The sequence below is a fragment of the Trichomonascus vanleenenianus genome, assembly GCF_965637985.1.
Source record: "Trichomonascus vanleenenianus strain CLIB 3782 genome assembly, contig: TRVA0_009S, whole genome shotgun sequence".
Lineage (NCBI taxonomy): Eukaryota > Fungi > Ascomycota > Dipodascomycetes > Dipodascales > Trichomonascaceae > Blastobotrys > Blastobotrys vanleenenianus.
This window is the reverse complement of record NW_027481878.1, coordinates 248,509-261,969: the sequence shown is the minus strand read 5'-3', so window position 1 is coordinate 261,969 and position 13,461 is coordinate 248,509. Positions and strand designations below refer to the sequence as shown.

At 48.7% G+C, this 13,461-nt stretch overlaps 6 protein-coding genes across 6 annotated transcripts; 2 read left to right on the top strand and 4 right to left on the bottom strand.

Annotated features, from left to right (window-relative positions):
- Nucleotides 1–420: 420 nt before the first annotated feature.
- On the top strand, nt 421–948 carry TRVA0_009S02454 (uncharacterized protein; the record flags this gene model as incomplete). The annotated part of the gene is made up of 1 exon (XM_076683604.1): nt 421–948. The coding sequence occupies one exon, from the start codon at nt 421–423 to the stop codon at nt 946–948; it is 528 nt and encodes a 175-aa protein (XP_076542231.1).
- Nucleotides 949–1,834: 886 nt separating this feature from the next.
- TRVA0_009S02432 (thioredoxin-like protein 1) lies at nt 1,835–2,770 on the bottom strand (the record flags this gene model as incomplete). Its single annotated transcript, XM_076683603.1, has 1 exon — nt 1,835–2,770. The coding sequence occupies one exon, from the start codon at nt 2,768–2,770 to the stop codon at nt 1,835–1,837; it is 936 nt and encodes a 311-aa protein (XP_076542230.1).
- A 596-nt stretch (nt 2,771–3,366) lies between these two features.
- RPC40 (DNA-directed RNA polymerase core subunit RPC40) lies at nt 3,367–4,454 on the top strand (the record flags this gene model as incomplete). The annotated part of the gene is made up of 2 exons (XM_076683602.1): nt 3,367–3,417; nt 3,471–4,454. The coding sequence occupies 2 exons, from the start codon at nt 3,367–3,369 to the stop codon at nt 4,452–4,454; spliced, it is 1,035 nt and encodes a 344-aa protein (XP_076542229.1).
- Nucleotides 4,455–4,875: 421 nt separating this feature from the next.
- On the bottom strand, nt 4,876–6,231 carry TRVA0_009S02388 (uncharacterized protein; the record flags this gene model as incomplete). Its single annotated transcript, XM_076683601.1, has 1 exon — nt 4,876–6,231. The coding sequence occupies one exon, from the start codon at nt 6,229–6,231 to the stop codon at nt 4,876–4,878; it is 1,356 nt and encodes a 451-aa protein (XP_076542228.1).
- Nucleotides 6,232–6,943: 712 nt separating this feature from the next.
- Nucleotides 6,944–8,455, bottom strand: TRVA0_009S02366 (3-oxoacid CoA-transferase; the record flags this gene model as incomplete). The annotated part of the gene is made up of 1 exon (XM_076683600.1): nt 6,944–8,455. One exon carries the CDS (start codon nt 8,453–8,455, stop codon nt 6,944–6,946), a length of 1,512 nt encoding a protein of 503 aa, XP_076542227.1.
- Nucleotides 8,456–9,879: 1,424 nt separating this feature from the next.
- TRVA0_009S02344 (uncharacterized protein) lies at nt 9,880–11,043 on the bottom strand (the record flags this gene model as incomplete). Its single annotated transcript, XM_076683599.1, has 1 exon — nt 9,880–11,043. The coding sequence occupies one exon, from the start codon at nt 11,041–11,043 to the stop codon at nt 9,880–9,882; it is 1,164 nt and encodes a 387-aa protein (XP_076542226.1).
- Nucleotides 11,044–13,461: the final 2,418 nt, after the last annotated feature.

The following is a 13,461-nucleotide window of genomic DNA, read 5'->3' as shown; positions in this document are numbered from 1 at the left end:
ATCCTAAACGTAAACATCGAGCCCTCTTGATGGACAATTTTAATGTCCATAAGAAGGATGAGGTTCAAGAATATGCCAAACAAAAAGGGATTATTATCGTCTATCTACCACCGAATACCACGGACAAATTACAACCATTACATGTGAAGATTTTTCGCCTCTTGAAGCAAACCTATTACTCCTTGCTCGGTACTAATGACTCCTCCATCACTGTTTTCAATACGCTGACGAGAGCCGATAAAGGAAAAACTGGATCAAGAGTTATCACGAGGCGAGAGGAAAAATCATGACCCGAGGAAAGATTACAAAAGCCTTTGAGAAACCAGGATTGAAACCGTTTTATCCGGCCAAAGTAAGAAGCAAGTACCAAAAGCCCGATAGTGCTTTAATCCGGAAGAAGAATATCAATTGACGGTGGACATGGTGCAAAAAGTGTTTGAGCTAATGGCCAATGTCGTCAGTGATTTTAAACTCTCCTATTTCAATTTTCTGGCCAACTATTTGGAGAATAAAGTCGACGAAATTGACCACGAAGACGAGGTTCGGCAAGTGGCGGCGAGATATTTTGAAGACGTGGAACTGCCGGTACCTGGATGCGCGAATCAGCCTGAAAGAGAAGAACGTGAAGCGCTTTCGGATATAGAACCCTCGGACATAGAGGAGCTCTCGGATCTAGAGTCGTCTAAAGTTAGTTACGATTTTCCAACGAAAAGTGTCACACCAGTTGACCCTCGAAGCGACGGCCCTAACCAGGATTTGGGATTGAAAACGCCCGCATCAGCATCAACATCGATGTCGATCTCAGTATCGGCATCAGCACCAGCAGTTACAAGCATAAGTGCCGCTAATCAAGCCCAATATACCGCTGATGCTGACCAAGAGCCTCCTTCTTCCGCGATATGCACGACCCCCAGGGCTTCACACCAAGAAAGGCTGATAATGGATTGAGCGGCAGTGGTCTCGACAATGAGATGGAGGTGAGGGAGAGCCAAAGGGCTCTCAAGCGTTCTCATGAGATGACAAAACAATCAAATCAGGATAGCAGTGTATCTGACGATACTGAACATAATCCCAGTACTGATAATGCAGGTACCTGGACCAAAAAACTCAGGTCACGGCATATTTCAGATAACTATATTGAGTAAATATCAATTAATTCGCTATTGCTAGTATAACCCCTTCCGAGGCGGCTTCTTACCTGCGTAAGCCTAACGGTCATCAGTAATACCATAACTAGTTCGGTACCGGTAGTTGCAGCATTATCTTCAACGTGCTTCCAGTAGAAGATCTTTGATTTACGTGCAGGTCGTGCTTGAATTTACGTGGATTAAGTTTTAAAAACCTGGTCAGAAATTTGCCCCAAGGGCGACAGGATGTGATTCTGAGGGGCGACATGCGCCGACATTTACAATAGTGGAATTAGTGAGTAGTCCTGGAGAACAGAACTACCGGTACCTATAATAGATCATTGAATTGACCCAGGGAGAAGCCCCCTACGAAGTAGAGAGCAATGAGAGAACATAACTACCGGGTACAACATATCATTTGATTGACCCAGGAGGACAAGTCCTGTTGAAGTACTTCGTTAAAGAGATCCATTGAATTGACCCAGGGGGACAATCCCCCTATTGAGGCTATTCAGAGTAATTCAAGTGTGTTTTTTCTACGCCGTTCTGGAATGTACGCGTGACGTAATTCGGTATCAATTCTCGTAAACACGTGACCACCAACCGACGGCTAAAACGAAGGGGGGTTTGGGGGGCAGAGCCCCCCAACTACGGGGTCTGGGGCGGCGCCCCAGGAAGACTACGTTAGAAATCAATTGATGGTGAAATTACTCGTCAGAGATCTTTTCTAGTTTGCCGGGCTCGCGGGACTCTCCGGCGCTTCCCACGAGCACAATGCGCTCAATGAGGGTAGGGTCGTCTTCATCCTCGCCCTCGAGGAATAGCACGAGCGAAGAGACCTTCTGGAAATGCACGAAGCGGACCTTGACCTCGAACCAGCCGTTCTCGTCGGGATCAGCGAGCTCCGCAGAGTGCAGAGCCTTGGCGGAGGAGCTGGCGTCCTCGAATGAGATCATGGCCGGAGTATTGGCCCAAATCTTGATCTGACGTGGCAATTGCGCTTCGAGGCCCTCGGCCTTGTCCCGGGTAGCCTTAATAAGCACCGAGTAGAGCTTGGTCTTGTTCTGCAGGGGCAGGTAAGCGAGAACCTGTGAATCGGCATCAGACACAATTGGGCGGGCCCCGTTAAGAGCCAATACCCCTCGCAGGGAACCGGCGTGGTCGTCGGTCTGGACGTTAAGCAGGTCGCCCTGGCTGCACAGAACCAATTCGTTTAGCGGTTCGTAGCCCTTGGGGATGTATTTGGCGATTTCGTCGTCCACTGGCTGAGTAGCAGACCCACCGCTACTCTGAGCACCCTGTCGCTTGGCACTGGGGTTCTTTTCCGAGAGAGAATTGAACGCGGCGGTGATACCGTTTGGATCCGCTCCGCGGACGCGTTCAACTTCTTTTCCGCGGTGCGCAAACACAAACGTCGGTACGGAGGTCACCGAGAACTTGCTCGCACTTGGCTTGTTCACGTCAATGTCGACCTCGACCAGCTGAATGTTGGTGAATTCGCGGTACAGCCTCTCGACAATCGGCGCAATCGCCTGGCATGGGCCGCACCACGAGGCCGTGAATTTGACGACACACAGCTCATTCGCGTCCAGGTACGCCTGCAGTTCGCCCTGGGTCGCAGCCGTCGGTATCTTATCCGTCATTTCTGTTCCTTTCCGTCACTTTTCAGTGGCAAACGCCATCGCCAGGGGCACAAATGTGTGCCATCCCGGCGACGGCGCGGCTATCCGCTAATTCACCTAACATTAATATCAACCCGCTTTCTACACCATGTTTACTATGATAAGTCTGCGATTCTGCTGGAATTTTTGCCCTATTTGCTTCAATTGTTCTACTAGATGCGGTGGAGCAAGGTTACCTCTGTTATAGGTACGCATTGAGCCGGGAGTCCTTCCTGGGGCGCTGCCCCAGACCCCGTAGTTGGGGGCTCTGCCCCCAAACCCCCCTCCAAGCTGCCTCAAGACTCAGTCAATACAATTTATTCATGTATATTGTACTGTTCGCTCGTTGATATCGTCGGTCGATTATTTGAATTCTAGTGAATTAAGTTTAATTCAACAAATTGTACAAATATTAGTAAATTAAAGCTTAATTCAGTAAATTTTGTTTGATTGACTAATGCATTAAGTAATCCATCGCCATCAGCCGCCTGTAATCACGTGACTGGGCGAAAAAAATTGAAAATTTCATATCGACCGGCATTGATTGATCTTTATCGACAAGCATTGATCAGATAACCATGACTGATAGACGGAATATCGTGGGCATAGAGCACGACCGTGTGACTAACGTAAGATTCCCCAAATTTAGAGAGCAAATTAAGAAAGAGGCTAACAAAAATAGACCACCAGTACTGACTTCCCTGGCCATTTCCCAGGCGAGGACAACTCGTGGGATCTCGAAAAGTTCAAGAAGCAGTTCGACGTCAAGGTATACAACCTGACCGATATCAATGCAAACTTCGATCTGATCGGGTGCGACACCTCGATCGCCAATGCATTCCGGCGAATCATGATCGCAGAGATCCCTACCGTTGCATTTGAACAAATCCATATTTATAACAACACCTCCATCATCCACGATGAGGTGCTGGCCCAGAGAATCGGTCTGGTGCCCATCAAGATTGACCCAGATCTTCTGGCATGGTATGACGCCAGCCAGGCAACCGCCGAGGGAGGGAACCCCCAGGAGGCGCTCAACAGCTCCAACTGCGTCATGTTCTCCCTCAACGTCAAGTGTGAGAAGAATCCCGATGCTCCTAAGGACTCGACCGATCCAAACGAGCTCTATATCAACTCCAACGTGTACGCGCGCGATCTGACTTTCCAGCCGTTTGGGCAGCAGTCGGAGTACTTTGAGATCCAACCGTCGTTGCCGTACCCGGACATTTTGCTCGCCAAGCTGCGTCCGGGCCAGGAGATCTCGCTCAATGCGTTTGCTGTGCTGGGCCAGGGATGCGACCATGCCAAGTTCTCCCCGGTGGCTACCGCTTCCTACCGACTCTTGCCGGTTATTGACATTACCAGTGAGGCGCCAATTAAGGGCGAGTTGGCGGAGAAGTTCCAACAGTGCTTCCCGCCAGGCGTTATTGAGCTCAACAGCAAGGGCGAGGCGTTTGTTGCCGACGCGCGGAAGGACACTGTGTCGCGAGAGGTGCTGCGGCATGAGGAGTTCAATGGGCTCGTGAAGCTGGGGCGAAAGCGGGACCACTTCATTTTCAACATTGAGAGCACTGGTGCTATGCAGCCCGATGAGATCTTCGTCAAGGCTATCAACCAGCTCAAGCAGAAGGCCCAGGAGCTGCTTTCTTACGACCTTGTAGGCTAACCATCTTTATGTGTAATTGTATGATAGACTTTTTAATTATTGAAAGGGGGTTTGGGGGCCCTGCCCCCAACTACGGGGTCTGGGGCAGAGCCCCAGGTTATTATATTATACGGTTGATATTGGTGACTAGCGTATCACGGAATAACTGATGGACGTTCGAAAACTAAATAGCGTCTAATCTGATTCTGATGACTTGAGTAGATGCTGCGTTACCCGGTCGGGGTCTACCTTATACACGGTTGGCATACACTTCTTGGTATATTCACAACGCTTTTCACCTCTTTATGAAAGTTGAGCTACGAGTAGAATGAATAAAACACGACAATTGTATATTGACCAGTCAGAAATGGGGCCGGGGGCCCCATGTTATAATATCCTACGGTCAATTACTGCCAGTTTTTGACCAGTTTGATATTTGCTGCTAGGGCATCAGCGACATGGTTTCTAGATGCTGCTTAACCCCGTCGAGGTCTACTTCGTACCACTTTGGCAGCATCTGCTTGGTATATTCCGGCAAAGGTGAGAACTCAGAATCTGTACGGAAGCTAAAGTTAACCATCCCAGGCACTTTTTCCAACAGCAATCTGAAATAATGCCACAGGAGTACTGTATTGTCCGCGTCCTCATGCGTAATATATGCTATAACCTTGCCTCTTCTCATCGTCTTTGTAGACACATCAGGCATTGTTTCAACGTCAGAGATATCCTCAAACCATAAGCTGGAAACGCGAACTCTATCCAAAATATCCGATATTTGTACAATCACATGCGCATATACATGGTCAATGGTGACCTTTTTGAGACGCCTACTCGTGGCAAGCAAAGACCTGAAGCCGTCGAATGCTTCAGGATCGTCCTCCGATATGCGGCCGATATCGAGAGCCTTCAGATTTGGCATTGTTCCCCGAATCCTCACCGAGCTGTCATCCCAGAGCTCAATTCTTCTGACCTGGGCCCCGCGGATAGTGTGAAGGAACCGACCAAAAGAATGGAGCGTAATCGTTCGCACAGAGTCAGGGAGCTTATACTCGTAGTTGCCTTCTCTTCTATTTTCGCCGACCCATAACTCGAGAGATGTTAGGCTAGTGCAATGCTTGATTGCATCATTGAAGTTGAAAATGGTGCGAGTGTTGGCATGGAACTCGAAGGACTTAATATACTTACCCACGTCCCGGAAGAAATTCAGATTCAGAGCCATATCGGCGGCGACTTTCACTTTGAATTTGAAAATTTTGATGTTCTTCATCCTCAGTATCATCTGCACTGTTGATAGCGTGTCGTGGAAGTAGTTGCTATAATCCAACTCGTAATATTCTCCAGCATGGCTGCAGTATTGGACAGCCACTACCTGTGGCTCGGACTTTTGGAATGGTCCGGTAACAATATCGAGCCACTCGTATGCAATTGGATCCATTTGCAGCAGCGATTGCTCCAGCACAAGGTTCACCCGCACGATTCCACTCGCTTCTTGCCATATCAGCTCTAGTATATCGGGCACATTTTCGCACCCTTCCACGCCATATTCTTGCATCATGACCGTAACTACTCTGATATAGTCCTTATACAGATAAATAAGTCGTACTGGCCACACTTTGGCCGTCAAATATCTGAAAAAGGCATTTCTGAGAACACCGCCGTTACTTATAGTAACTTGACGCCATATAACAGCTAAAGAAGTAGCGTTTATTATGCGGCATGTTTGGCGCAGCTTGGAAGCATCCTTGGCAGCATATGTGATTATCTTTTCTAAAATCTCCACTGGAAGTGACGAGAGCATGTTGTCGCGGAGTTGACGATACTTCACTTTCCGGTGCCCGTGTCTTTAAGACCCGCTTAACCGTTCTGAACCTGAACCACTATCCACCATTGAATGGAAATTGAACCGTTACTCACGACCAATGAGATGGATGATTTTGATTAACTTGACTGAGGGTCCTTTGATAAGGTCGCTGGTTACTATGCCAAGCATCAGATACCGGTGATTCATTTCAATATTACTAGGGAACCATGTAAAATGAAAAAAAAAAAAAAAAAACCTTCCTCAGCAAGATAGCGTTAAACTGGCTCCGCGTTCACCTCACGTAAAGGCGATTAATATTCTGTAAGTAAAGTTTGCTGAGGAATCCGCATCTTCTACGATAACTAGTGGATAATTACAGTTACATTTATTACTTCTCTATCACCGATCTTCCTTCGTTCTGCTATATTCAAGTTTGGTAGAAGAATCTCTACTGTACGGAAGAAAACTAACTTTCACATATATCGGAACCTCATCTCTCATAGCGGGTCACATATAGTCCGGTCAATTGTATAGAAAGCTATAATCGACATGCAACATAACACCGATCCATAGCAGTAAAGCTACGAGTAGAATGAATAAAACACAGCAATTGTATATTAACAGGTCAGAAGAAGGAGGGGGGGTTTGGGGGGCAGAGCCCCCCAGCTACGGGGTCTGGGGCAGGGCCCCAGCGTGGTTAGTACACACTCTACACTGACATAGTCTTGAGGTTGTCGCTGACGGTGAACTCGACGGCGGTCTTGGCCTTGATCTCATCGACGGAAACACCTTCGGCGGTTTCAACCAAGACCAAGCCGTTATGGTGGTCGACATCAAACACAGCCAGTTCGGTGATGATTCGCGACACGCAGTTCTTGCCGGTGAGCGGGAAGTCACAGGCCTTTACAATCTTGGGGTTGCCCTTCTTATCGCAGTGCTCCATTACGACGACGATCTTGGTGTGTTCAGGGTTGGCGACAAGGTCCATTGCACCGCCCATGCCCTTGACACGGCCCGGCAGCATCCAGTTAGCAAGATCGCCATACTGCGACACCTGCATGGCACCCAGCATACTGAGGCCGATTCTGCCGCTTCGGATCATGCCGAACGACTCCTCGGAGCCAAATAGCGCCGCGCCCTCGCCGACTGTGATGGTCTCCTTGCCGGCGTTGATAAAGTCGGAATCCTCCTCTCCCTTGGCCGGGTATGGTCCGACACCCAGAACACCGTTCTCGGACTGGAGCTGGACAGAAACGGACTTGTCTACGTAGGACGGGGCCAACGTAGGCATGCCAATGCCCAGGTTGGCGTACATGCCGTTGCTGAACTCCTGGGCGGCCCGCTTGACGATTCTCGCTCGGGCGCCCAAGCTTCCCACCATCTCCTTAATCTCCTCTTCGGACTTGGACAGAGTCAGTCGCTCAATGAGCTTTGGCTCGGTCGTTTGGATAACAGAGTTCACGTAAACGCCTGGGATGTGGACGTTGGAAGGCGGAATCTGGCCGACAGGAACGATTTCATCAGCTTCTACGATGGTATACTTAGCTGCTCGGGCCATAGCACCATTGAAATTGTGCGCAGAGCCACGGAAGACGGCATTGCCGTACTTATCAGCCTTGTGGACCTTAATGATGGCTACGTCGCCATTCAGCGCCTCCTCCAAGAGGTACTTCTTACCGCCGAATTCGCGGGTCTCCTTGGGCTTGGAGTACTTAACGACGGACTTTCCGTCCTTGGAGAAGCGAATTGGCAGCTCTCCGCTCTCTACGACCGTTCCCACGCCAGCTGGAGTGTAGAAGGCCGGGACGCCCCTTCCGGCAGCCGCGCACTTCTCCGCCAAGGTTCCCTGCGGAGTCAGCTCAATATCGACTTCACCGTGAAGAAACATTTGCTCAAGGAGCTTGTTCTCGCCCACGTAGGAGACGATGAGCTTGGAGATCTGCTTCGACTCGAGCAGCTTGCCCAGGCCCTTGCCGTCGGTACCCACGTTGTTCGAGGCAATTGTCAGGTCCTTGATGGAGTCCTTGCGGTGCAGGATCTCGCTGATGAGAGAGCCGGGGATACCGGACAGGCCGAATCCGCCAGCCAAGATCACATCGCCCGACTTGAGCTTGGACTTGGTGATAGCTTCGCTGGCGCTGGGCAGCACTTTGTTGATTAATCGCAGGTGTTGCGAAGATGAGAACTTGCGAGTAAATTGTCTCGTCAGCTTCAACATCATTGTTTCTATTTTATTTGTCAATATATGTCCTGTCGACTGGTTAAGTAATTCATGGGTTCTCCAGGTTTTATATACTCCACTGCATTCAGGGTGTTCAATGCCGCCGATATCCAGCCATTCGGAGGATCATCGGGCGTAGAGTGTGGAGAGGCTCTACTGCGGAGTTCCGCAGAGCCCCGCGACACCCCGGAACCGGCGTTCACATATAACCGGTACAGTACTATTGAACGTCAATACATGTATTATCATACTACGGTATTTCAATTAGTTTTTAGGTAGATTTGCGATTATTAGAATATTAGGCTGTTTTCTATTTATCAGCGACATACTAATTGTTTTGATAGTTGAATCATACCAGTCATGGCGGTGTTTTGCAGTGCATACACACCTACAGTAAAGCTACCGACATATGGGCAAATGTACCACAGTAAAACTATACGGGAAGTTTGTAACAATAATAATGTATGGCTATGGATAAAATAATTCTGATAAAATATAGACAAAAGCAATTGACAGATCACAAAAGGATTTGTGATTTCGTGCTTAGATTTCAGAAAGTGTAAACACTGTTACCTGGTGTTGAGGATCCTCATTATAACCCCGAGCCGCTTCCGTTACTGTCTAAATCATTAATGCCACCAAGTGGTAATTCCCGGGTAGCTGGATGACTAATTTCAATAGTTAACATATCTACTAAAACAACTGCTGAAAACTGGTTACAATGTTGAATGGTTTAGTTTGAGTGAAATTATGACCTGAGTGAGCCGTAGAGAATACCGGTAGTTACCATGGTGACACAAAGTAGGAACCACTCTTTTGATCAATAACAGAACATGAACACTGGGGAAGCTTATTAGAATTCTCTAGATCTTGATGCCTAGAGTACTCACGGTATCCAGATGCAGTAGTAGACATATCTCATCAACGCTTTTAGCTTTAATGGAATCTTATCTCACTACCGTATACCATTTAAAACATACTCCAAGATAGCAAAACAGAAAAGGAGCAGAGACCTCCGCGAAGCGGAGCCCCAGGGGGTTTGGGGGACTGGTCCCCCAAGAAATCCAATTCCTAGCCCGCAATACACCACAGATAGAATACAGTAGTAACGAGCCGCACCAGGGGTAAGTGAGACAAGTGGTTCAGCCGTGCCAAACGCCGGAAAGTCCTATTCCTATCAACTGGGGGTGGATATATGTACCGGTAATAATCTCACAATTAAGGGAAAAAATGCACAGCTCATCTGAATGAAACAAATGCAAATGAATAATAATTGAAAAATTTTATCACACGCCCCTCATTGTCAATTTTTTTCCCTCAGGAGTACAAATAGGCCAGTCTTTCTCTGTCAATCTCTTCGTTACAAATATCTACACACACACTCTCTCACATATCATTAAAAAAGGGTCATTAAAAAATTTCGATTAGTTTCTGCGCATGAACTCTGGCGGGAATGATCCCAGCTGGTTGACAAGGTCCATTTCAGGCGGAGGTAACTGCGGTGGAGGCGGTGGATGCTGCGCGTAAGTGTAAGATAGTTGCTGTTGCTGCTGCTGCTGTTGCTGAGGAGGTGGCGGTGGGAACCCATACGGCATCATGGGGGTGGTCAAGGGGATGGTCACCGGCGTGTTTTGAATGTAGTAATTGCCCTGGGGAGGCAATTGCGGAGCGCCTATAACCACTCCAAAGAAGGTGGGGTCCTGGTCAAACAGCTCTTTGATTTTGCTCTGGCAGCTCTTGGCCGAGACCTTTTTGGACCGAATTCGCGAGAGCTCCGAGGCGATGTAGTCCCATTTTGCTCTCTCGCCCTCCTCGAGGAGACTCTTGAGTCCAAGCGAGTCCTCGGCCTCCCAGACAACCGCGCCGCCACCTTGCTGGCCAATGAGCACCTGGTATCGGTTACGAGCGGCCAAGGAGTTGCCGCATTTCGCGGCCTCTGCTATCTCCGTCCAGCTTTTGCCTTCTTTTTTCATGCGCAGGATTATGCTGTCTTGTTCCGGTGAGTATTTTGACTTCTTTTTAGGCCGTGGCTGCGGGTCTGGCTGAAGAGCATTGGGGTTTATGGGCACGGCCGTGGATAATGGAGGCTCCGGCAGAGTTAACGGCAGCGTGGGCCCTCCGGCGGGAAGGGAAGGCGACATGATGCCTCCCGAGGTCGTTACGCCGGTGAGCAGGCCGATTTGCGGGCCATTGCGGATAGTCGTCGGGGCGCCTGTGCCGGCGGTCGAAATGTTAGTAGGGATGGTTGATTCAAGGATCATTTCCTCCAGTGATCGTTTGGACCCGGTCCTGCGGCGGCGCGGCATTTTAGACCGAGTATTTCCTCCGTGGACCGGTACTGTTGACGCGATGGTTGGTACGTATGAGAATGGTTGCTGTGATTGTTGTTGTTGTTGCTGTGCATGGGGGTGGTGAATTAGCGAAGGCGAATGCATAGCGACCGCATGGCTTGGAGCGGATGGTGGTAGAGTCATTGGATGGTGGAGAGGCTGCTGGGGCCTATAGTGTCCAGAGAGGTCGTACTTGTATTCGCTTGAATCATACCCAAATGCCAACAACGATTCTTCATCAGGGACCTGGTCTGTCATTGTACTTCCCCTAAAAATCGGCAATCGACAATTTCGAGATAAATCGACAAACTTCACCAGATATTTTTTTCGATTTCGGGGGTTCAGTTCAAGAACTTTATTCCAATCGTCTTCGAGATCCAGTCGACAACTTCAATTCCAATCGATAGGCAGTCGACGGGTTAGAATCGACAAAGTTCAGGGATCTAATCGACAACCGTTAACGCAATGGTCTAATCCACAGGGTATTTATCCGACAGTTCCGAAGGACCTTGTAACCCGCGAACTTCAGAGGTCTTTTTATAAATGCCAAAAAGTCGTCTCCACAGACCTAACGAGTCCAACGGTTTAGTTGTTATACGACCAAAGGTCAATTATCGCTCCAAAAAACGTCCAAAGGTCAATTATGAAAAGGTCCAAAGTTCAATACCAGTGGCTCCAAAAAAACGGCCAAAACTCAATATTGGCTCCAAATAATCGTCCAAGAATCCAGTCGGCAGGATATATTCAACAACAAATAGCTTTGACGGTTTTAATCCGGGTTAGTATTTCGATTTTCGCTATCCCAGTCGAAGTGGAAGCCGGTAGCAATTATCCCGCACAGGGCGTTAGGGTATTTTCAAACTTGTCGAAAGCCCCAAAATTAACAGGTGTAGGTGTCGAAAACCCACAAATTAGCACTAGTAAAGACGATTAAAAACGTTCGACTAGCAGATATAAAGCCATCGAGGGCCTTGGTGGGGGGAAATGCGAAGCCGTTTCTGTAGCTGGCAAAAAATCTCGCTACGGGCGGCCAGGGGTCTCTCGTTAAGTACTCTGGGCTCTCTCTCCCTCTCCTCTAAGTCGTACTGGAGTTCCACCGCTGTCTCTGAGCCTAAAGTTCAACCCCGTTAAACTCAACCTTGGTCGCTGAATTATCCGATCCGACACAGTTCCCTCTCTCTCACTCTCTGTGCACCTTAAAGTGGAACAAAAATGGGTCCGGGACAACCGTCACAAATTATTCCTGGTGCTTTGAAATGCCCCCCCGTTCTGCCTGGCTGGCTAGAGTGGGAAAATTAATAAATTTTAGGATGACTGGAGATTCAAGATAATGATACGATACGCCCTCACGCTTGTAGAAAAAAAAAATACCCAGCGATCTTTAAAACGCCTAAATTTCTCTCCTACTGCCACACACACACAACCTGTCAAAAAAAGTTTGCGGCTTTGATCCCCCCCTTAAAATCTCAAATCACGACAACGTAGATTTTTTTTCGATGCTCCTTTGCCTCCCTGTTTACCACCCTTTCATGTATATATACATGAGCTTACTCTCATTCTAAATACGATGCTTCGCTGCCGGATGCCCCCCATCACGACAGTCCGCGCTTTCCTAAGTGTGTCTAAAATTAATGTATCGACTTAAAGGGAGAATTAATTGTTTATGTCTCACGGGCCTCAGACACACGCGTACCGGCGGCTGCATGCAGCCAGAAGGCAGGCGGGGGGCCTGCGCACGCGCAATACCGCTATAATGGTTCCACTATCACCAACGCCACGTAAACGGTTTACATTTTTTGCAATACAATACAACAGTATGTAGTTGTTTTCAAGATCGAGTGCAGGGAGGATTTTTGTTAAATTTTTTTTGGGGGGTAGATGGTTGCTTTCTGGAGCAAAACGTGACGACGCGGCGGCCGGGAGCGATTTTTTGGTATGCATTGCAGCAGTCAGGTGTGTGCTCCCCGACGACGCGCTCGTCCCATATCGGCAGGCTACGAAAAAAAGCAAGCGGTGGAGTCCCCGCCACCGCTATTTCGGGAAAAAAGCGGCCTGATCTTGCAGCCGCGGGATGTGCGGCGTCCCGCTGTCAATCCCCGGGGGAGGCGGGCACATCCGGGTAAGTTTGCATCACTTGAAATCCCAGACGCGGCCAATCGTGCGACATGCATGGCATAATCAGCGGATCGAACAATGGTCTCGACCGAAAAAAAATAAACAAATGCTCCAGCATGTTCCAGCTGCTCATCCTGGTATTATATTCGGCATCTTGCGAGCGAGATATTATTTTAATATTAGCGATATCAGCGTAGTGTCATCAGTCGTCTAGCTTACATTGTCCTCATCGCTCCTCCGCGAAGCGGAGCCATGGGGGGTCTGGGGGGCTGGCCCCCCAGGAAAGAGAAGAACAGGAGCTTATTTGAGCACAAATATTTGTGTATTAGCATAATATCATTAATCGTCTAGCATACATTGTCCTCATCGCTCCTCCGCGAAGCAGAGCCAAGGGGGGTCTGGGGGGCTGGTCCCCCAGGAAAAGGGGGCTTATTTGAGTGTATTACGTAGTATATTAATGCAATGTCATCAATCGTCTAGCTTACATTGTCCTCATCGCTCCTCCGCGAAGCGGAGCTAAGGGGGGTCTGGGGGGCTGGCCCCCCAGGAAAAAGGGAGGGA